At 44.9% G+C, this 24,429-nt stretch overlaps 1 protein-coding gene across 4 annotated transcripts in view; it reads right to left on the bottom strand.

The window, feature by feature from the left end:
- LOC134802307 (uncharacterized) overlaps nt 1-24,429 on the bottom strand; it is a 153,451-nt gene that overhangs the window by 20,401 nt on the left and 108,621 nt on the right. The window contains exons 6-11 of one of the 4 annotated variants that reach the window (XM_063774891.1): nt 13,358-13,433; nt 11,327-11,470; nt 8,815-8,940; nt 7,226-7,376; nt 5,749-5,834; nt 3,621-3,953 (exon numbers count right to left, since the gene is read on the bottom strand). In XM_063774891.1, the coding sequence (XP_063630961.1) occupies nt 3,756-3,953; nt 5,749-5,834; nt 7,226-7,376; nt 8,815-8,940; nt 11,327-11,470; nt 13,358-13,433 (781 nt within the window). In that variant the 3' untranslated portion in view covers nt 3,621-3,755. Of the gene's footprint in view, nt 1-3,620; nt 3,954-5,748; nt 5,835-7,225; nt 7,377-8,814; nt 8,941-11,326; nt 11,471-13,357; nt 13,434-24,429 lie in introns of those variants that run through there. The other 3 variants (XM_063774889.1, XM_063774892.1, XM_063774890.1) reach the window with 3 other exon arrangements.

The following is a 24,429-nucleotide window of genomic DNA, read 5'->3' as shown; positions in this document are numbered from 1 at the left end:
CTAGGATCATCTTACATGAGCCGTGGCAGAATGACGGGATAACGCGAGGAAGATGACATACCGGTTGGTTACACAGTAGATCATACAGTATGACACTGCCTAGAGAATGTCCGCCGAGAGAGACGCGCCCCTTGAAGTCCGGGTTGCGAGACATGAACAGTGTAGATACGGTTCAGCTCGCCGCATACCGTGTCTAGGATCATCTTACATGAGCCGTGGCAGAATGACGGGATAACGCGAGGAAGATGACATACCGGTTGGTTACACAGTAGATCATACAGTATGACGCTGCCTAGAGAATGTCCGCCGAGGGAGACGCGCCCCTTGAAGTCCGGGTTGCGAGACATGAACAGAGTGTAGATACGGTTCAGCTCGCCGCATACCGTGTCTAGGATCATCTTACATGAGCCGTGGCAGAATGACGGGATAACGCGAGGAAGATGACATACCGGTTGGTTACACAGTAGATCATACAGTATGACGCTGCCTAGAGAATGTCCGCCGAGGGAGACGCGCCCCTTGAAGTCCGGGTTGCGAGACATGAACAGAGTGTAGATACGGTTCAGCTCGCCGCATACCGTGTCTAGGATCATCTTACATGAGCCGTGGCAGAATGACGGGATAACGCGAGGAAGATGACATACCGGTTGGTTACACAGTAGATCATACAGTATGACGCTGCCTAGAGAATGTCCGCCGAGGGAGACGCGCCCCTTGAAGTCCGGGTTGCGAGACATGAACAGAGTGTAGATACGGTTCAACTCGCCGCATACCGTGTCTAGGATCATCTGGAAATAAATGTTATGTGAGTTGAAGCTCTTCGCTATGGAGCAAAACATATCGATCAATTAGAGAGATCAATATATATTTTACAGTACATCTACTACATTACGACACCAGGTGCTATAATAAGCACATTACGTAACTACGTCGAGAATTTAAAGGGCCATATGTGTCGCTTAACTTCAAACTCGACGTGACGAATGGCGAAAGAGACAGCAGTGGGACACAAAATAGGCTACTTATAGTAGATTCTGTCACAAGGGAGCAAAATTACATATTTACGGCGAGGGCGTATTTTGAATCCTGAACGAAGCGAAGGATTCTACAATAGAGTCACGAGCGTAGCGAGGGATTCTAAAATAGGATCCTGAGCGTAGTGAGGGATTCAAGTGTTAACAACGCCCAAGGTGAAAACAATTTTGCTAACATGTGACACATACTGCTTTTCACATTACCTATGAGGAAATTATCATGTACCAAAACATGATTTAAGCTTAAGAAAATTATGCAAAAAAGCGGCCAAGTGCGAGTCGGACTCGCGCACGAAGGGTTCCGTACCATTACGCAAAAAACGGCAAAAAAATCACGTTTGTTGTATGGGAACCCCACTTAAATATTTATTTTATCCTGTTTCTAGTATTTGTTGTTATAGCGGCAACAGAAATACATCATCCGTGAAAATTTGGTGACAGACAGACGGACAGTGGAGTCTTAGTATTAATAAGGTCCCGTTTTTACCCTTTGTGTACGGAACACTAAAAACCGTATTTCTGACCTGACAATAGTGCGGGCTGGTGTAGAACAGCACGTCGAGCACGGTGTCGTTGGTGAAGCTGCGCAGGCGCGGGATGGAGGCCAGCGTGACGCGCGCCAGGCGCCGGTCCACGCCGCGCGGCCCCGAGTGCAGGCTAGATGGGGAGTGAGCCACGCCTGCTACAGGCTACTACCTGGCAGTAGTGCGGGCTGGTGTAGAACAGCACGTCGAGCACGGTGTCGTTGGTGAAGCTGCGCAGGCGCGGGATGGAGGCCAGCGTGACGCGCGCCAGGCGCCGGTCCACGCCGCGCGGCCCCGAGTGCAGGCTAGATGGGGAGTGAGCCACGCCTGCTACAGGCTACTACCTGGCAGTAGTGCGGGCTGGTGTAGAACAGCACGTCGAGCACGGTGTCGTTGGTGAAGCTGCGCAGGCGCGGGATGGAGGCCAGCGTGACGCGCGCCAGGCGCCGGTCCACGCCGCGCGGCCCCGAGTGCAGGCTAGATGGGGAGTGAGCCACGCCTGCTACAGGCTACTACCTGGCAGTAGTGCGGGCTGGTGTAGAACAGCACGTCGAGCACGGTGTCGTTGGTGAAGCTGCGCAGGCGCGGGATGGAGGCCAGCGTGACGCGCGCCAGGCGCCGGTCCACGCCGCGCGGCCCCGAGTGCAGGCTAGATGGGGAGTGAGCCACGCCTGCTACAGGCTACTACCTGGCAGTAGTGCGGGCTGGTGTAGAACAGCACGTCGAGCACGGTGTCGTTGGTGAAGCTGCGCAGGCGCGGGATGGAGGCCAGCGTGACGCGCGCCAGGCGCCGGTCCACGCCGCGCGGCCCCGAGTGCAGGCTAGATGGGGAGTGAGCCACGCCTGCTACAGGCTACTACCTGGCAGTAGTGCGGGCTGGTGTAGAACAGCACGTCGAGCACGGTGTCGTTGGTGAAGCTGCGCAGGCGCGGGATGGAGGCCAGCGTGACGCGCGCCAGGCGCCGGTCCACGCCGCGCGGCCCCGAGTGCAGGCTAGATGGGGAGTGAGCCACGCCTGCTACAGGCTACTACCTGGCAGTAGTGCGGGCTGGTGTAGAACAGCACGTCGAGCACGGTGTCGTTGGTGAAGCTGCGCAGGCGCGGGATGGAGGCCAGCGTGACGCGCGCCAGGCGCCGGTCCACGCCGCGCGGCCCCGAGTGCAGGCTAGATGGGGAGTGAGCCACGCCTGCTACAGGCTACTACCTGGCAGTAGTGCGGGCTGGTGTAGAACAGCACGTCGAGCACGGTGTCGTTGGTGAAGCTGCGCAGGCGCGGGATGGAGGCCAGCGTGACGCGCGCCAGGCGCCGGTCCACGCCGCGCGGCCCCGAGTGCAGGCTAGATGGGGAGTGAGCCAGGCCTGCTACAGGCTACTACCTGGCAGTAGTGCGGGCTGGTGTAGAACAGCACGTCGAGCACGGTGTCGTTGGTGAAGCTGCGCAGGCGCGGGATGGAGGCCAGCGTGACGCGCGCCAGGCGCCGGTCCACGCCGCGCGGCCCCGAGTGCAGGCTAGATGGGGAGTGAGCCACGCCTGCTACAGGCTACTACCTGGCAGTAGTGCGGGCTGGTGTAGAACAGCACGTCGAGCACGGTGTCGTTGGTGAAGCTGCGCAGGCGCGGGATGGAGGCCAGCGTGACGCGCGCCAGGCGCCGGTCCACGCCGCGCGGCCCCGAGTGCAGGCTAGATGGGGAGTGAGCCACGCCTGCTACAGGCTACTACCTGGCAGTAGTGCGGGCTGGTGTAGAACAGCACGTCGAGCACGGTGTCGTTGGTGAAGCTGCGCAGGCGCGGGATGGAGGCCAGCGTGACGCGCGCCAGGCGCCGGTCCACGCCGCGCGGCCCCGAGTGCAGGCTAGATGGGGAGTGAGCCACGCCTGCTACAGGCTACTACCTGGCAGTAGTGCGGGCTGGTGTAGAACAGCACGTCGAGCACGGTGTCGTTGGTGAAGCTGCGCAGGCGCGGGATGGAGGCCAGCGTGACGCGCGCCAGGCGCCGGTCCACGCCGCGCGGCCCCGAGTGCAGGCTAGATGGGGAGTGAGCCACGCCTGCTACAGGCTACTACCTGGCAGTAGTGCGGGCTGGTGTAGAACAGCACGTCGAGCACGGTGTCGTTGGTGAAGCTGCGCAGGCGCGGGATGGAGGCCAGCGTGACGCGCGCCAGGCGCCGGTCCACGCCGCGCGGCCCCGAGTGCAGGCTAGATGGGGAGTGAGCCACGCCTGCTACAGGCTACTACCTGGCAGTAGTGCGGGCTGGTGTAGAACAGCACGTCGAGCACGGTGTCGTTGGTGAAGCTGCGCAGGCGCGGGATGGAGGCCAGCGTGACGCGCGCCAGGCGCCGGTCCACGCCGCGCGGCCCCGAGTGCAGGCTCGCGTGCCACGAGATGGGGAGCACCTGGAACAAAAAAACATTTCTCATGCTCTGAAAGAGGGTCATTGTTGTTCTAAAAGCTGTGCAGAAAATGATACGTTTCTGCACTAGAGCATTTTAGATTCCAGGTACGATTTAATTATTTTTTTTACAATAAGCAATTGAAATTTGGGTATAAATGGATTTGTTATACAATTTCCATTCAGAGATTTGACTCCCCATTCCATAAAACGACACTTTTGCCTAAATTGTTAATTGAAAGTACCCTAAAATAATTATTTACGATACAAATGCGAAAAAGAGGAAATTCAAAACGAGTGGCGATAAATTAAAACACAACTAAAGGGAGTGACACGAGTTGCGAATTGCCTATTCGCACGTGTATCGTACAACGTTTTATATTACATATGGCCCTTTAAACTATTGACATACGCACGGAAAGTGCTGTTTCCCGCACTAGTGCGAGAAAATAAGACCATGTACTGTAAAAAGTTTTTACATGACCATATGAAATTTCGGAAAAGAATATCTCGAAACATTAACTATAGTCTGTCAAGCCATTTCCGTCAGTAGAAAAAAGCGGAAAATTTTAAAAATGTAGGCGCGAAGGGTACTCGTCCCATAGAAAATTTGAATTTCGAGCCATTTTCTATTGACAAAGTTATTTGACCGACTATAAAGTCTATTTTTTCTTTCCGTAGACTAAAATGACAACCACAAATGTCAAACGTAGAAATAATGTGACCAGTTTAAAACAAACAGTGCTGATCTTTGATGTCGGTTTGTTATAAATATTAAATTAATTTTAGATTCAAAATAAACAATAAATGAAATCTACTCGCTACATGATAGGAAATAAACAATAAATAAAATCTACTCACTACTAATCTACCCAAACATTAAAAAATTACATTGACGTATTGCCGACCTGACGCTATGCCATTTTGGTATTTTTGGTTTAAAATATTAGAAATATTGTGTATTGACCTGGATACAAAATTTCTAAATTACTCAAAATGATGGCATTATTACCTACACTATTTCACCCTTTTTAATACCTCTCCTAGTGTCCCCTTTAACCACGTCACGGATTAACCATTCATTGTGTTACAGACACTTCATGAACAAATATAAGTACCTCCCAATAGTTTATTTTCGGTTAGTACCGGTTGTAGCACATCACTATTAATTATAAGACTTAAAAAACTAGTAACACATGAAATGTCATTTTAGACTACGGAAAGAAAAAATGGACTTTAGATGATCACTTCATGCTTTAATTCCCTCACTGCCAGTGGGGCGACACTCCTCCTTTCGGCTCTCGGCTCCGTTCGGCTCAGCATTGCTCCGAGCAATTATTAGGGTTGGCACCACTTGACGTCCCTTTGCGTGCACGACCACAGATAAGATAATGACTTGAATTTTGACAACCCTAAATAGCCGAAAGGGACAGTGCCATATTAGAAAGAGACATGATTTGTCCCTGAATCGCTGTCAAACTTTGCTTTTATAGGAAGTATCAATTTCTGTACGGTAGTACTATATGCCCCGTGCATGAACTATAGGGGGCAGCATAGGAGCCGTCAGATTTTTGGCGCGAGGCGAAAACGTGTCGTTTATGCTTCCGATGTAGCCCACAAGATGGCAGAACCTACTATGCACAAGGAAACGAACCGACGAGAACGGTAGATGGTAGCACTTGCTTTGGCAATGTACATGTGCACATATGTCTCCGATTCAGGCCACAAGATGGCAGACCCTCCAACGCGCACGGTCCCTATTATTTATTCTGTGCCACTACGTACAGAAGGGGGTTTACCTCAATTCTGCCGACGATTCCGTTGTCGTAAGAGTTTCTGTAATGCGACTGCAACAGTTGCAGACTCGTCGCTCGGAAATCGTCCACTGAAATAAAAGAAACCATCATTAAAAAAACGGGTTGCACTCCGGGAGTGCCGACAGAAGTGAAAACTCAATGACTAGTCCAAAATGTCTGCAGCACTATGTATAATTGACCCATCCTCCTTTTTATTGAAAAACTTTAGTTCCGAAATTACTGGTCAGTGAGCTTGTTTAAAATTCGAAATTCAAATTTGTAGGGTTAATTGTTTAAAATTCGAATAGAAATTGTAAAGTTACCTTGTGCAGACCTCGCATCTAAATATATTTGGTCATGATATTTTGAGTTTTATTCACCAGTACTAGAGTTCACTTTTATTAGCGATTTCATCAAGTTGTAGCTTTATTGAATTATATTGGAGTGATATAAAGTTAGAATGTAACTGTGAGATCCTCGTATTTCAGCCCGTACAAGATTAGAACATTGAGCTTTATTGCATAATATAAAAGTCCAGTTTTAAATAATTGACCTGATTATGATACGTTATGACTAAAGTTCTTTGGTGAATAACATTGTCCGTCACACATGACGTCAGCGCGTTACGCGTTACGCTGTCTCGAGTTTAACATTTTTTTCCCACCTCAAAAAGTGCTCAGCGCCGCTAAAGAAGTTTTCACTTCAAAAACCGGTCAAGTGCGAGTCGGACTCGCGTTCCAAGGGTGTATTTTTTAATGTGGAACGTGAATGAAATGTCTTTAAAAAACCCGTAGGGGTCGGATCAAAAACTAAGTAATTACGTCCGACTCACGCTTGACTGCACATTTCTAATAGGTTTTCCTGTCATCTATAGGCAAAGAACTATACTGTGTATTTTTTTCAAAATGTTAGACCCAGTAGTTTCGGAGATAAAGGAGGGGGGGATAGTCGGACAGGCAGACAGACGCACGAGTGATCCTATAAGGGCGATTGTGCACTACAATGAATTTTACTGTCCGGCAGTCCGAGTTTTCGTGGTCCGATATGGCATGAAAAAAACGGATGATTGGCTTGTGCACTTGTTCGTCTTTTTACTCGCAGGTGCGGCGTAGTAGCATGAAACACCCCCCCCCCTAGCCCCCCCCCCCCCCCGCCCGGCCAAGTCATGAATAATACTAATTCCAGACGCAGTAATAGACAAGCATAAATACGTTTTTCATAGCTGTCATCTCGGACCGGAAAAAAACGGTCCGGAATGGGGAAAAGTAAAATGTCGGACGGTAAAATTACGTCTAGTGCACAAGCTACTATATACATTTAATGGCGTGCCATATCGGACCGTAAAAACTCGGACTGCCGGACAGTAAAATTCATTGTAGTGCACAATCGCCTAAAGGGTCCCGTTTTTCCCTTTTCAGGTACGGAAACCTAAAAAAAGAGAAAAATGGGTTAGGTGGTATGGACATGTTCCGTTACGTACCAACTTCCTCGACAGCTCTGAACCGCATGTCGCAGGCGGAGCCGACACCGTGGCAGAGTAACAGCAGGTGGTCTATGCTCGACGGTTCCGAGTCCTCGATCTCTGACTCGTCGATGCCGCGGCGGACGACGCGCGGACGCATGGTTGATTGCTGAAAAAAAATTAAGATAACTTCTTAATGATGGTGGAGGTAAATCGTCAATTAGTGGCCACCGGCTAATAACTGGCCACCCTAAACTAAAAATGAATTCTATTCACCTATAAACAGAATTCATTTTAGTATAAGGTTTCAAGCGAAGGTTCCAGATTTCAATAACTAGCCACATTATACTAAAATGAATTCTGTTTATAGGTGAATAGAATTCATTTTTAGTTTAGGGTGTCCGGTTCTTATACAGTGGCCAGTAATTGACGAATTACCCTAAGTACTATTAATGCAAGAAAATTGATTTAACACGTAAATCTGGCTTTGACAGTTCAAAAAAAAAACTGATTTGACTCGTAGTCAAATTAAGTTATCCAAAAACATGGCGACGCACAGTGCCATCTTCTTGACTACATTATTTACTAGCAATAAATCAGGGGGAAGGAGAAGGGATGGAATCACAGAATCAATAATAGTACCTAAGAAGGTTCACTCTCTAACAAAACGCGTCTATTACGACAGATATGACCGCTAGGTGGCGCAAGCGCGAGCAGGCGTCCGTTCCGCATCGGTGCGCGGCAACCACTATTGCTAGACACCAAAATTGGTGTGGGCCGCGTGTACTTGTAGCGACGCAACGAAATCGCGGAGTGAGCCACGCCTGGGGTGCTGCCGCCAATATCGAAGTTCAATTGCGGGGAATTCTGACAGCTAAAACACGTTTCGCTACCGCGAAGACAGCCGTCATCGAGCGGCCCGTTCGAAAGACGTCGTCGATCGATATTGGCGGTAGGTCTCCTGCCTTGGGATAAGGCGTGTCCAGACAGAGGTGATCAAATCGACCGATTTGATCAGAAACGAAATTGGCGGAATTTCCAATTTAATCACCAATTTTAGATTTATGAATCAGAATCAGAATCAGAAATTATTTATTTGCATTGATACAGTATGGGGATGTTACAATATATGGTGTTACAGATCTTGTACCTAGCTTGCATGCAAGCGTGCAAATTCATCATCATAATCATAAATTTAAATAAATATAAAATGTCAAATTGATTAATTGAAAAAATTAACATAATAGGCATATCACAATACAATTAATAACTAAATATCACTAATTTGAATATTGCTGGTATTCGAGATATGACTTTACCCTGTAAAAACAACGCTCTGAGAGCCAGTTGATATATGGTGATATTAGAGCCCTCTAAATTGAAAAAAATGCCCCACAACGAAAATACTGCCCTCACTAATTGGTATTCTTGCGTCCGCACCTCATTTTATCGGTAATATCGGTCATTATCGGCGGTTGAATTCGGCGTGCCAAATTGGCGTTTGCGTCCGCACATCCCGATTCGATCGGGCAATTTAATCAGATTGGCGAAAAATTTACTAGTCTGGATACGCCTTGGGTAGGTAGGTGGTAGGTTAGGGGACTAACAATTTTGTCCTTCTGGCATTCACCAGCACCGTGAACCAGCAACAGGAGATGGTCGATCCTGGTCGGCTGGTCGAGGGGCAGTTTGAACTTGGGAAGGTTTCGGTAGATACGCTTACTGAAGGTGAACTGTTGGAGAGGATAGGTTAGGTTAGGATAGGATTAGTGGCTCTGTGAGCTGTAGACATCATGAACCCCCATTTTTCCCCCCATTAAAAAAAAACTAAACAAAAAAAATTATATTCAATAACCTGCTCACAAAATGCTGGGAAATCGATCTTATCTCTGGGAAAACGCGCATTTTTGAGTTTTTACATGTTTTCCGAGCAAAGCTCGATCTCGATCGTTTGCGTTCTATTGTCTCTGAAGCGGCAGCAACCGCAGCCTTTCACGGCTATGTATCATCACAAATTCGATACGGCTTAATAATATGGGGCAACTCTACCGAGGCCGATAGAGTCTTTAAAGCGCAAAAAAGATGTGTGAGATCATTATGCGGGGCCCACTACTTAGATAGCTGCAAGCCATTATTTAAAAGAAAAAAAATACTGCCTTTACCATCCTTGTACGTGTTCGAAATGTGTAAATTTGTTAAAAATAATATAGGTTTGTTTAAAAAAAAGGGCAACGATAAACGGCAAAAACACGACCTAGAGATACCGACGCGTCAAAGGCTAAAGCTGTTCCAAAATAACTGCTATTGTATGGCTGTAAATTTGTATAATTCTATTCCTGTTGGATAAGGATACTAGAAGGAAAGGCTTTTCAAAAAAAATTGTATAGTCTACTATTGGAACATTGTTTTTATAACTTAAGGGTCATTCCATAATAAACGCTACCAAAGGGTTGAAAAATGAAAACTGGTTTAAGAAGTCAAAACTAACCTATTTCCATAGAAAACATACCGAGCCTTCATGGCACAAAAAAAAACCGAAAAAAAATGTTACTTTATGGTAGCTCCTGTACAAAAAAAATATTTTTAAATTTTTTTTTGCATTTAATCCTGTGATGTGGGTGTCGTTGGATAGATCTTTCAAAATGAATAGGTGTCACCATCAACAAGTTTTTGATTAAGTGAATATTTTCGGAAATATTCGCATCGAAAGAAAAATAATTATAATATCTTCGGGAAACAGTTTTTATTGTTTAGATAATGTATTTTAAAATAATTCAGCATTTATTACTTATATTTTTAATCGAATTTATTAAAAAGACAATAATTTCAATAAAATGAGCCATAATTTCGTATAAATCTGTCTTAATTTCGTACTCGTAACACCCGAAACGAACCATGAGTAACACCCGAAACAGGTAATTTATTTTATTAAAATTAAATAAAAAGTGATACTAAGTGTTACTTCAGTGTTTCAGTAGACTATACTAACTATTATTACTGGACATTAATAAAACTGGAGCTTACTTGATAAAATTCGCTTAATTATGCATTTTGGTACTGATGGTCAGAAGGTATAGGCCAATTCCCGTAACGCCCGAAACAGCTACTTTTTAGTGATTCTCTCGTTATTGCTCTTATACTTTAATAATGTGCGTACAGGAAAGGAAAATATTATCAAAGTAGTAGATGAATCAATAGTTATAACCTCCTAGTTCCTGTTACAATATCGAATAAAACCTTATTTTATGAGTTCAAGTGTAACACCCGAAACGGTGGAATGACCCTTAAATGATATAAAACAACATTTTAAAATTAATAATTTTAGATAGGATTTAATTAAGTAGGAATTTGACATTGATACACATTAACATTTTTTATTTTTTCTGTATTTTTTCTTTTATTGGAAATTTAATTTGATTATGAATGCTGAAATTTCAGCCGGACATGTAAATAATTGTACAGTTTACTGTTGGAAAATCGATAATGACATGAATGATTAAAAATTTAATACGACTATTTATAATTAACAATATTTAGATAATTTAGTTTAGTAATTTGACATTGATACACATTGACATTTTTTCTTTCTTTCTCTTCAACATTATTCTGTACCGCTTATTTAATATTTGTTATGTAATTTTGTGATAAATATTTGAATGCTGAAATTCCAGCCAGACATGTAAAGAACTGAATTTGTATATTCTCTTCTTAGTCGGTACACTCTTGCCAGAGTGGTCGTGGTCATCATTGTGAATCTCGATGAGTGATGATCTTGCTAATACGGCGCCATTCGTCGCGGACTGCAGCTTTCCGGGTACATTCGTAAACCGAGCACTTAGTTGCGGCCTTGATCTGGTCTGTCCATCTCATTGGTGATCTACCACGTGGCCTGGTGCCTTCGACCTTTCCCTGCACTACGAGACGCTCTATGGAGTCATTACCACGACGAGAAACATGGCCGAAGAAAGTCAGAATGCGTGACTCCACTGTGGTTGATAGGCACTGTCTGATGCCGAATTTGTATATATTGACATCTTATTTATAACTCGTGTTTTATCAAATAAACGATTATCTTATCTTATCTTATCTTATCCCATATAACTCTAAGGTACAACTTACATTGGGTGCACTGAACGCATCAGTGGCGCCGCCTTGCAGGAAATGCACCATGACTGCAGGGCCGTGCATCACTACCAGCTCGTTGTTCGGCAGTACGAGACGACGGTGCCATTCGCCAGTCGTTATGCCGTGACGGTACTCCACCTGGATTCATATTTATTTAAACTTTAATCTATATCATAGTCTAATAAAACATGGTCTTCTATTCCCAGAGTGACACAGGCCTACGTCACAACAACATGGCCGCTATATATAGCGCCATCGCATATTATCATATAGCGCTGTCGCATGATGACGTAGGCTTGTGTCAGTTAGGTGACCTAGAAAAGACGGGAATGGGATACCAGGCGGAGTATATTATTATACCATGATCTTATTATATATTTTTTCTGTTTTATAAACTATAAAAACCGGGCAAGTGCGAGTCGGACTCGCGCGCGAAGGGTTCCGTACCATAATGCAAAAAAAAAGCAAACAAAAAACGGTCACCCATCCAAGTACTGACCACTCCCGACGTTGCTTAACTTTGGTCAAAAATCACGTTTGTTGTATGGGAGCCCCATTTAAATCTTTATTTTATTCTGTTTTTAGTATTTGTTGTTATAGCGGCAACAGAAATACATCATCTGTGAAAATTTCAACTGTCTAGCTATCACGGTTCGTGAGATACAGCCTGGTGACAGACGGACGGACGGACGGACGGACGGACGGACGGACAGTGAAGTCTTAGTAATAGGGTCCCGTTTTACCCTTTGGGTACGGAACCCTAAAAAGTAGGTACTTAATTATTAGGTGCAGCGGAAATCTTGCTCATACAGTAGCAGGTTGTGTACACTACATTAACAATGCTGTTCGTCGCTTCACCCACTCTGCCGACAAACGAGCAGTGCCTTTCACGCATTATAGGTAGGTTTTACGTATTATTGTGGGACGTATCACATTATTATAATGTATAAATTGTCATTCAATTAAATCAAATTGTCATTGTTTTTGTTGTTGTAATAGTTTTTTTTTTTCATTGTGATTAACAAGTTTAATTTACAATTTATAGATTATTTAAACTTTATTACACAAAATACAAAAATAATGGACTTAATGCCTAATTGCATTCTCTACCAGTCAACAGAGACATGTGAAAATGGAGCAAGGAGAAAAGTAATAATGTATTTATTAGAACCATCGTAAATAACTGAAAAACTTGGTAAACTACATATACACAATTAAAAATACTAGAAAAGGGCGCTATTGGCCAGTTACTGGCCGCCCTAAACTAAAAATAAGTTTTTGGCAAAATTTTCATTTTTGGTACAAACTTTTATCACCGACTGTACTTTTTTTTCCACAGGCAACTAATACTTATCGAGACAATTCTAAAAACCCCAAACACAATTAGGTTTCGTTGTTTTATCACAGAGTTCCTATGGCCACCTCCGGTCTCCATCATCAGATCAGCTCGATGACACCATAATATTGCATTGTCACCCGACTTACGTATGTATGCAAAATTTCAGCTCAATCGGAAACCGGGATGTGGATCCAATTTAACTTGCAAGATTTGATTACACACAGACAGACAGACAACGGTCAGGTGAAACTAAATAAAAGCTTGTAATGAATTCCATTGACCTATAAACGACCGGTCTGGCCTAGTGGATAGTGACCCTGCCTATGAAGCCGATGGTCCCGGGTTCGAATCCTGGTTAGGGCATTTATTTGTATGATGATACAGATACTTGTTCATAAGTCATGGTTGTTTTTCTATGTATTTAAGTATTTATATATTATATATATCTGTCTGAGTACCCACAACACAAGCCTTCTTGAGCTTACCGTGGGGCTTAGTCAATTTGTGTAAAATGTCCTATAATAAACGGTATTATAAACATTTTAGTATAAGGTTTCAATAACTGGCCACCTTATTACACTAAAATGAATTCTATTTATAGGTAAATAGAATTCATTTTTGGTTTGGGGTGGGGTTACTGGCGAATTACCTTATATATAATTAAAATAATAAATAATTATTCTTACCTCTAATTTCTCTGCTACAGCCTCCGTGTAGGGCACATATCGCGCGTCCGTGGTGCCCTTATAAAACCAGCTACATCTGCAATGGAATAACAAATATATTTTGAAATAAATGTCATATACTAAGAAAAAGTGACCAAGGCCAAGGTTTATTTAGTAGTGTTTCTACTTGATAAAAACAAATTAAAATATTTTTCTGAAATAATTTAATTTGTTCAAATACTTTAACAAATATATTTATGTATAACAAATATATTTTAGGTTATGAATAAATATCAACATTTATTTTTTTACAGAATTATATGGGATATTATGTGTTCCGTACTCTACGTCAGAGATGTTCATTGAGAGAGTAACGCGATCGGTGACCGATAGATGCCGCTAGCGTCTATGTAGTCGCTCCGCCCCACGCCGTGACGTTGTTCCGCTTCCCCTCACTGCAATCCGTTGCTCGCTTCCCGCGACTCGCCGCCACCATGTCATTGTTTCGTCGACCGTCTGACCGATGGTCCGCAAATACTTTTTTTGCGTATATTTTTGCAGCATGGTGTTTTAATTTAACATTTCCGATCCAAAGCTCGGTCGATTAAATAGTGAGATATAGCAGAGATCGCTACTACATATTAGTCTTTTGGCGGTCTCGCGATCGAAGTCATCGAACGGTGCTTTTCGATTCTACCCACTTTTTTCTTGCTAAATTAATTTTCACATTCCATGCTGCTAAAATCGTTACCGTTAACTCGCATTTTCGAGATCGAAGTAGGAAGTGCGTCAGTAGTTTTCGTTAACAAGTGGTAACGCAAGTCGCTCCGCATCGGAGAGGGAACGTGCGGTCATCGTGCCTGCGGCGGCGGGCGCGGCGCCCGGGCGGCGGGCAGCCTGCGCGCGCCGCTGCAGCGTGCCGCGCTTCGCCGATAAGGAGGTTTGGATTGTCACGAACCATCCGGTGAGCCAGTTTAATGATATTCTAGTTTTATTGGCGTTCAGAAGTTACTTCGACACTAAAGGACGGTTCTCGGGCAGGTCGTATTAACCTGGGAGTACCTCGTGTCGTTAGCTGCGACGCGACGGGGGCTCCCCTGCCCCGCCCGGGCCCCGGCCCCCGCGCGCCGTCGACTTTCTTCTGCTGTCGTCCAAGGTGACCCCGAGACGCCGCGACGCTGCGGGCCGGAGCCCGAGGTGTCGCGGTACGGGGTCCGCGGGACGCCCACTACTGTTGCTGCAGTCGCGATGCGGACGCTTCCAGTCCGCGAGAGCAGTCGCGGTGCGAGCGCTTTCAGTACGCGCCCGCTCCTGTCCCGCGCCCGCTCCTGTTGCTGCAGTCGCGGTGCAGACGCTTCCAGCCCGCGAGAGCAGTCGCGGTGCGGACGCTTCCAGGCCGCGCCCGCTCCTGTTGCTGCAGTCGCGGTGCGGACGCTTCCACGTCACACGCCCGCTCCTGTGGCTGCGGGCGCTTCCAGTCCGAAGGACTCCGAGAGACGTCACACGCCCGCTCCTGTGGCTGCGGGCGCTTCCAGTCCGCGGGACTCCGAGAGACGTCACACGCCCGCTTCTGTGGCTGCGGGCGCTTCCAGTCCGCGGGACTCCGAGAGGCACACGCCCGCTCCTATTGCTGCGGTCGCGGCGCGGGTGGATCGCGGACCTCTCGATCCCGTCCTGGCGCCAAGGTGAAGGCGGACCGCTTCTGCGTCCCGACTGCTCGAATGGAAGGAAGGTAAGTTACGTGGAAGCAGTGGAAACGCTACGAGTACAGCGACGATCGCCGCGTTGGTTGCCGTCCGTCATGACGTCGCTGGTTACCTACGCGCCGGTGGTGGCCACCACGATGGCGCCGCCGAGGGCAGCAGTGTCACCGTGATGATGCGTGCAATTACGAGCCAGCCATCGGCGCCTCCCGTGCGGGTAACGTCCGTCACGCGCACCGGCGCCTGTCGAGCTGGCCGCCACGACGGCGCCTCTCGCCTCACGCACCTGAGCCTGGCGACGGTGGCCGCCACGATGGCGCCGCCCGCTCGATGACTCTGCCCGCCACGATGGCACCGCCCGCCTCACGACGCACCAGTGCCTACCGAGCTGGCCGCCACGATGACGCCTCTCGCATCACGCACCGATGCCTCCCAAGCCGGCGGCGGCGGCCGCCACAACGGCGCCGCCCGCCACGATGGCACCACCGCCTCGCGCACTGGCGCTTCTCGAGCTGGCCGCCACGATGGCGCCTCTCGCCTCACACCAGTGCCTCCCGAGCCAGGCGGCGGCCGCCTCACGCACCGGTGCCTCCCGAGCTGGCCGCCACGATGGCGCTTCTCGCCTCACGCACCGGCGCCTCCCGAGCCGGCGGCGGCGGCCGCCACGATGGAGCCGCCCACCTTACGCGACAGCGCCTCTAGAGCGGGCCGCCACGATGGGTCCTCGCCTCACGCACCAGCGCCTCCCGAACCAGTGGCGGCCGCCATGATAGCGCCGCCCGGCCTCACGCACCGGTGCCTCCCGAGCCGGCCGCCACGATGACGCCTCTAGCTTCACGCACCGGCGCCTCCTGAGCGGCGGCGGTTGCCATGATGGCACCGACAATCACGTCGAACCTGTCCACCGATGCTGCAACCACGACGATGTCGTCCCTTGCAATGGCGCCCATGTTCTGTTCGCAAGAATACCACCGCGAACTTACCTGCCGCCGATGCTGCCTACCAAGCTGCGCTGGGCGCCACAGTATCAGTTTTGTCCTGTCCACATGGTCCCATTGAGGTACGCAGGCGCCTATAGCTATGGTGCCATAGCACGAACAGACCGCTAAGCTTTTGGTTTCGGTTAAGGAGTCCTCCGGCGACGGCAGACAAGGTCGTAAGGAGCCTCGTCCTAGCGTGGCTCGACTGCCCGGAGTTGAAAGCGGTAAGATATGTCGATACTCAGAGGAAAATACGTCGTGTTCCCGGGTTTCATAAAGGTGCTGATCGACGTAGGGCCGTGCCACTTCGAGGTTCCTATGACTTCTCGAGGCCATGGAGTGATCCAACCGAAGAACAGCTAGCGACAAGGCCCTGTGCGACCGCTCAAAACCGAGGTGAAAGGCATCGAAAAGGTCTGCAGACTTCACATAATTATCTCTGCTTGCCCGCGCTCTCCAGCTTAAGTTCCGTCTTACAAAGACGAACTCGTGCGCCAAGCCAATAATAAACAAAATGGGACAAATAAACCCGCTGCGCCTGAACAAGCTTGAGTTTCCGGTGCTAAGAGAAAGGGGCCAGGAGGACTCCAGCAGTTTCCATCTGTCTGTCTTTGACTTTATCGAAACAGTTTTGTTACAAAATCGATTTTAGACTTGATTTCATTAGTTCGATTTCCTTAAAAGCATGCTACCATACCCCTATACTAGCTCGATATAGGGTGTTTCTTCGGGTAAAGCGAATTAAACTATCACGCTCCTAGACATCACGTGGGACACGCGGCACAACACCCCGATTGAAAGTTTTCTTTTTCGCGACATACAGGCCTGCCTTGCTGCCGAGTTTCTCGCAGAAATGAGACTCAATGCCTCCTGTTCAGTCTCAAACTCGCAAACTTTAGTTCATGGAGGAAGGTGACACCTTCGCAGTCCCCAGCAACACGAAGCTGCCGAAAGCCTCGCGCCACTTTCTTCCTCATCTTATGCAAGCAGTCCGTTACAACCTCCAATATTGGTAGACAATGTACGAGGTAAGGCCCTTACAGTGAAGAGTAACCGTTAACGGGCCACATCTGCAGCGCTGACGACAGAAGTGTAAACATACAACCGCACCACTACAGTATACATAAAACGACGGCGACACTACATCCCCTCCGTTACCACGGCTGTCGCAAAAACTGCTGATGCCAGCAGATCGTCTACAGGTCGCGCTGGTTCCTTGCTACTTACCAGGTCGGTACAACCCCCGAGGGCGACGGTTTATCAAGAATTCACTGCGCGCCCGAGTGGCAGCTACGCCCAGAAGCCGCCGAGACTATCTGCGCCTGATAGGCGCCTTGTTGGCCAGCCTCCGATTTCGAGAGCCTTCGCACTGTGTCACGGTATTTCTTAACAGACTCTTTGAACTGCTACCACGTCTCTTCTGGCAGCTGCCGGTGATACGACTTGGTATGGATGTCTCCACCTCCCAGCCTAGTCTGCTACCTGTGACGGCGTGATAAGGAGAGCCTTCACGCAGCTGTGGTAAGCTTGCAATTTACTGGCGGTCCTAGTGAACACAGCGTCAGACCGCCCTCCCGCCCGCCCGACCGCCCTCCTGTCAGATAGGACGCTCCAACACCGAGCTGGCGTGACTGGCGCATGCATGCAACATGCCAAGGGCTAACGAGACGCAACTCTCTAGGCCGCCTGTACGCCCACAATGTAGAAATGGTCTTCATGGTGCATCAAAAATAAGATCGACTGCCAGGTACCTCTAATATCCAGTGAAGTAGCGAGCTATCTCGGACATATATTTCTATTGCCCATGTTAGCTTTCAGAACGAGACTTGTTCATATACTCCAGTAAAGATACGCTTACGTTAAACATTAATTAGTAATAGGCAATTTTTTTTTTATTCCTGTTCTTTAGATCATTTTAAGATACTTTATTTTCGAATCCAAAAAACTTTCTGTCCGGAAGTAGGTAAAAAAAAATAGTTAAAAAAAAGAGCCGTTCTTGTTTGTTAAAAATAGTAATAGTATTTTTAGTTCGTAAACGTGACGAAAATAATATTTATAATGAGTCGACAATGGAATCAGTCAAAATATTAACACGGAAAATAACTAATTCAATAAATGGCGGGGCCTCACGGATATACGTCGTAACTTGATATAAAAAAAAGTAATAATTAGGTCTTTGATTGAATTACCATAAAACTACCTCATTAAGCTATTTATCCGAGAATCCGACATCAATATGATTTGTAACACTTGTATATATATTTACGCCTTAAACATGCTAGAAAAAATGGTTATAGATATAATTTCTTGCAGACTTTGTTCTGATAACGTTCAAAGTGATATTCAATACATAATCACACAAAAATATGGTCAATGTAATAAATATGTGCATTTTATCAAATTCGCTAAATGAAACTACCAAATTTGAACTCTTTGCGCTAATGCTAAGGATTACATTTCCTTGCGGCGCGCGGGGACAGTTTCAATGCGGGCGGTGGCGGGAGTTCGTGCCAAGGACGCGTGGATAGTATGTAGGTAAGTATGTACTTACCTACAAGTTGCTACAAGTGACAGGCCAATTCGAACGTGCGCGGGCGTCTCGCTCGCACCAAATATTTGTGCGGCCAAGTCTGAGCAAAATGAACGCGCGCGTGAATGATAGCTGATTAAAAATAACTGATATCATATCCAATATTATTGGTTGATGTTCAAATTATATTCGTAATTATATACGTCAATTATGACCCACTACAAAAATAAAAATTGCGCATGACTATCTATCGTTCTTATTTAATTTCAGAATGGCATAGTGTGGAGTGGCATTATAAAAGGAATACTTATTATCGTAGTCATTTGACAGTTTTGGTGACACTTTCACATTCTGTCACAGCGAAGTGTGTAGGCCCACTCTTTAATTTGATATTAACGTCTATCCAACAACTTTGTCAGTAGAAAAAGGCGCGAAATTCAAATTTTCTATGAGACAATAACCCTTCGCGCCTAAGCGTCTGTAGACTTTTTTTTTCAACAAACGTATTATATTGACTATTTCGTGCTCTTTCAATTCATAGTTTACGTTCCATAATAAGTATAACATAGTAAGTTCCATAATAAGTATAACATAGTATAATAAGAGTCGACGTGAAATATATGTTTACACTTTTGCACCTTACTCCTTTGCAATAAGGCGAAAAGTACGGCTTTAAAATGACAGCGTTTTACACAAAAATAAAACGCTAATGAAATAACTTACCATATTCGGAACCTAAGAATAAATAATATTGAGAGTGGCAACACTGTCGTAGGGGGCTATTCATAAATTTAAGTCATTTCAAATTTGGGGGGGGGGGGGGGGGTCTGGACACGGATGATGGTAGCATGACGCAGGTGGAAACGGTGTCATTCGAAGCATGATTTTTTGATGATTTTTTGGGGGGGGGGGGGGGGGGGGGGGCGACAAAAATAGATGACGTCATGTATGGACAGCCCCTAGGTCGTATTGTCTTTTTCTAGCATATACCTCCCTCTCTACCCCACACTCCTACCACACAGGCAGGTTGCTTTGTCAGTTATACAAGACAAATTTTCAAGTCATTGTCTCAATATTATACATATTTGCACCATGCAGGATTAAAAATTTAGGTTCCGAATAGAGATGCACCGGATATTCGGTTACTATCCGGTATCCTATCTCGCCCTTATTTTAATATCCGGACGGATACCGGATACTAAAATAAGGGTACTAAATAACTATGCTTGATATCGGAATATAATCGTACTCGATTATTATTTTAAAACAATTTAAACGTTCCATTCACTAGCTCGCGCACTAATTTCGTACCTAGTGATAGACCTATATACCGCGCGAAAGTTCATTACGAAACAGGCCAAAACTTCCACAATGCGCACCTGAAAAACCTGAATATTTCCGCCGGCCGAATATTCGGCGGCTGAATACTGAATATTCGGCCTATGGTCAGGCCGTACCTCCCGTATCCTGTATGCGGCCAAACAACTATCCGTTGCATCTGTAGTTCCGAATATGATAAGTTATTTAATTAGCGTTTTATTTTTGTGTAAATGCTGTCATTAAACAGCTGTACCGATATTCGGAACCTAAGAATAATATTGAAACATGTTTGTTATCGCCTGGTGGTGGGAAGACGCCAAACCAATGTGATTATTAGGGATTGCAAATATTCGAAACTTTCAGGTATTCGAATATTCGACTTTTTCTGACGACATATTCGAATATTCGAATAATTATTCGAATATTATAAAAAATAAGAGAAAGAACGAGAAATCGGTTTATTAACGTTTTATTCAAAAGCTTTTTTCATATATTGCTAAAACTAATGATATTTTGCAGAAATCCACTTAATTGACTAGATTTTATCATCCTACTACTACTATCATCACATTTATAAAAACAAGTAAAACGCCAAAATAAGACGTTCAATATTTCTAGATAAAACTTTTATTATATATGCGTCGTTGCTTGAAATAATATAACTTTAACCATCCAAACACCTAGGTATGTAAGATATTTTGTTTAGTAGGTAATTATTTTAATAATTTGAATAAATCAATTCTATTCTATTCTATTTTCTGATTTAAATTAACTTGTAGTCACTCAGAGGCCTGTAAAAGGCCTTTAATTCCATTGTATTTTGAATCTTTATTGACTTTATTTGTTTTGGCAAGTTTTTATTCCTAATGGTCGGCTTAATTATATAATATTGGAATATTTAAGGGAAAAAGTTAGTTGACTACTGGGTGGATTATTCGTCAGCTAAAGGTGCATAGTTAGATTACCTAGTTGGGCAGGTTTGGTATGATCAAATTTGAGAATTACGATAAGTGCGGGCAAGATTTAGTCTTCAAAAAATCGCTTAACGTACGCTTGCACTGAATAAACAGAATGTCCCTTTAACTTAAAACGTACGCACCGTAAAAATAACATACTTTTTGATTTCGTTTTCTTTCAAATTGAGTTAGGTTTTACTGTATTCACGAAGTCTATCGAGAGGAATACAGTAAAAATATTATTACCTTCGTATTTGGGTACCTACCGTTCCTCATTCACTGTAAATACCCGGAAAACACACAGAAACTGTAACTACGGCGGATGAAATAGATTTTTTTTAGTATTAAAAAAATATTCGAATATTCGAAACCTGAGCGGCCGAATATTCGAATATTGAAACAGGTCGAATATTCGACAAATTCGAATATTCGAATATTCGAATTGCAAGCCCTATACATATCCTATGATATACTTATTATGTGTATGTAATATAATTATATTATGAGTGTTTAATTAATAATGTAGTACGTACACCCTTTATTGTAACACCTGTGAGGAGAGAGATATTTAGTAAAGTATACAATTTGATAGGTACATTTTGTAAAATTAACATTTATTGTATTTATTTATTAATTCAAATAACAAATTGCACCTTACAGCTAATGCCAAAGCAGCACAATTTGGAACACATTAACAACATAAAGCATTTTTAACATTATTTATAACAATACAATATACAGCTAAGACACATGTATTCATTATGGTATGCTACTCTTAGGCATCTCTCTTTCTAATATCCTCTTGCACTTTCACATCACTATTCCGGATCGTTTTTATTTGCTAGATAATTTAACGGACAACTATAGTACATTGTAGGAGAGGACGGAAAACCGCTAAAAGATGGACGAGTGAGTTTGAGGGCCGACACGTTGGTGGAGGCCCTCGAATAATACGACTCCATCTTTAGCGTTTCCGGCCGAGGCATTACATAGTGCTTTTCACGACTACTGCGAGGAAATAAGGAAACATTTGGATAACTATAAGTACTAGCCCGCGATTTCTCTGGTAGCAAATTACTAGCCACTGCCTGTGCTGTCTCTTGAATTTCGGTAGGCGTCAGCGTAAGAATATCATTTTCTTCACTAGAAGAACTCATTTTTATAGCGAGCGTAGATACGTGTTTCTTATATTTTATAGTACAGTGAAACCTGGTTAATTGACACCTGGATAAATGGAAAACCTCAATAATTGCAACCAAAAGTCCGGTCCCGGTCCCTTGAGACCAAAAGGCCTCTATAATTGAAATTTTGGAACCTCTATAATTGCAATTTAGATTTTAGAGCTTTTTGTAATTTTGCCTCTGTAATTGACCACGTCGCAACTAAGACCTCTATAATTGACACTGTGCTAAAAAAATCCGTTATTTTTGCTCTCCTTTTTACCTCTATTATTGAAACGAGTCTTACTTATTACCTCTGTAATTGAAATAATGTAGTTTTAGACAACAGAAACAATATTTTAATAGCAATGATCATTTTATTTATATCTTCATCCAGAATTCAATTTATTTATTGGGTATCTATCACAGCCTGTAGGAGGTGAAATATTTTTTATTAAATCAAAAACAAAGTATGCTTTTTACATTCTAATAAAACTTTCTTCTACAATTCAAGGGAATTTTTTAAACCCAAATGATTAATAAGAAAATTAAGTAGTAATTAATGTAGTGTAAAAGTGCAAGTATAGAAGCTATATATAGACCAGAAACCCAGAACGTAAGCGTGTAAATCTACTTTCAATGGTTATTTGCACCTCCATAAAAGAAATTTGTCAGAACGCAACCTCTATTAATGAAAACCTCTATAATTGACACAACGATTTTTTGAACCTCGTTAATTGACACGACCTGCTTAAATGAAAAACCTGGTTAATTGACAAAAAATGGCCGGTCCCTTGAGATTGCAATTATTCAGGTTCCACTGTACTATCCAATTCAGTGAGAATTTTCCGATCCCGCCTTTTTTCTTTTTTATCACATTTAAGAGGCGTTTTTATGTTGTTTGCTTCAAACGGACTCTAAACTTAGAAGCGTTTTTGCTAAAAAAACCACAAACAGCTACAAAAGTAAAAAACGCCTTAAGCGTGAATCGAATGAACTGACTGAATGAATGAATAGTTTGACATTTCGTTTTTTTTTAAACAAGAAATTGGTCCTATAAATAACTTAAATTTATTTTTGAAGGAAAAAGTTGCGCCAAAAAAGACCTTTTATTGATTTTTATGTTTTAAATTATACTCATTGCTGTAGCGAACTGTCACCAATGACAGATAATGATAATAATGAAACATTGTACACTCGCGTGCAAAAGTATTGCATCACTTTGCATTTTTTCGTCCGCATCCAATATATTTGTAAACTGGTTAATTTCTCTAAATTATTTTAATGTAATCATGTTCCTTGAAGTTTTAGCTTTACGAAAAGTAAAAAAACATGGAAATCGGCCCAGTATTTTTCAAATTATCGGCATTTTCCCGATTTGTGAGCGGTTTCACGTTATCACGCGCACGAGTTGCGTTACCCTTGACCCTTATAAAACGGGGGTAGAGAAGGGGTTGTTATCAGTCACTTATCAGAAGTCGATCGTTACATATCTCCGCGTATTTTCCCGTGAAAAAGACCTGGAAAAATGGAAACCACTGAAGCTGAAGTCCGCCAAATCATCCAGCCCCTGCAAGCGGGGCGTAGCCAACGTTCAGTAGCTGCCGAGCTGAATTTAAGCCAATCTGCAGTTTGCAGAGTTTACCAGAGGTTCCAGGGGACTGGATCCTTTACTTCAAGACCAAGAAGCGGCCGCAGAGAGTGTACATGAGAGAGGGACGACCGCTTCTTTGTCACAACATCTCTCCGAGATCGACACCAGACCAGCATTGCCATCCAGCAGCGTCTGCGTGAGGTACGAGGAGTGGCTGCCAGTGAGTAGACAATAAGAAGAAGACTTAAGAAAGCGAACTTGACACCCAGGAGGCCCGCAGCGGTGCCCAGATTGCTGGCGCGACACCGTACAGCCTAAAGAGAGTTTACTGAAAATCACAAGGACTGGACCATTGAGCAATGAACCCCAGTTCTCTTCTTGAAAGAGTGCAGAATGTGTTTGAATGGATGTGACCGAAAAGGAAGAGTCTACAGAAGGCCAGAAGAACAGTTCGCTCAATGTTTCTTCTCCGAAAGGGTCGCCTATGGCGGTGGATCCGTAATGTTCTGGGGCGGCATTTCCTACGACGGGCGGACAGAACTGGTTTTCGTGCCTGGCGGGGGCCGTGACAGTGGATTGACCGCTGCCAAGTACATCACTGATATCCTGGAGGAACATGTTGTTCCTTATGCCGGTATTTTTGATGAGGGGTTCATCCTAATGCAGGATAATGTCCCGTGTCATACCGCTAGGGCCACCGCAGCCTACCTTCTCGAAGTGGGCATCGACACAATGGACTGGCCAGCGATGAGCCCGGACCTTAACCCCATTGAACACGTATGGGACTACCTAAAAAGGAGGGTTCGAAAGCGGAATCCTGCCCTGGTCAATGTTGAGGAGTTGAAGGGAG

This window comes from Cydia splendana, chromosome 24 (genome assembly GCF_910591565.1).
Source record: "Cydia splendana chromosome 24, ilCydSple1.2, whole genome shotgun sequence".
Taxonomy (NCBI): domain Eukaryota; kingdom Metazoa; phylum Arthropoda; class Insecta; order Lepidoptera; family Tortricidae; genus Cydia; species Cydia splendana.
The sequence above is the reverse complement of the archived record's forward strand: the minus strand, read 5'-3'. Positions and strand labels throughout refer to the sequence as shown.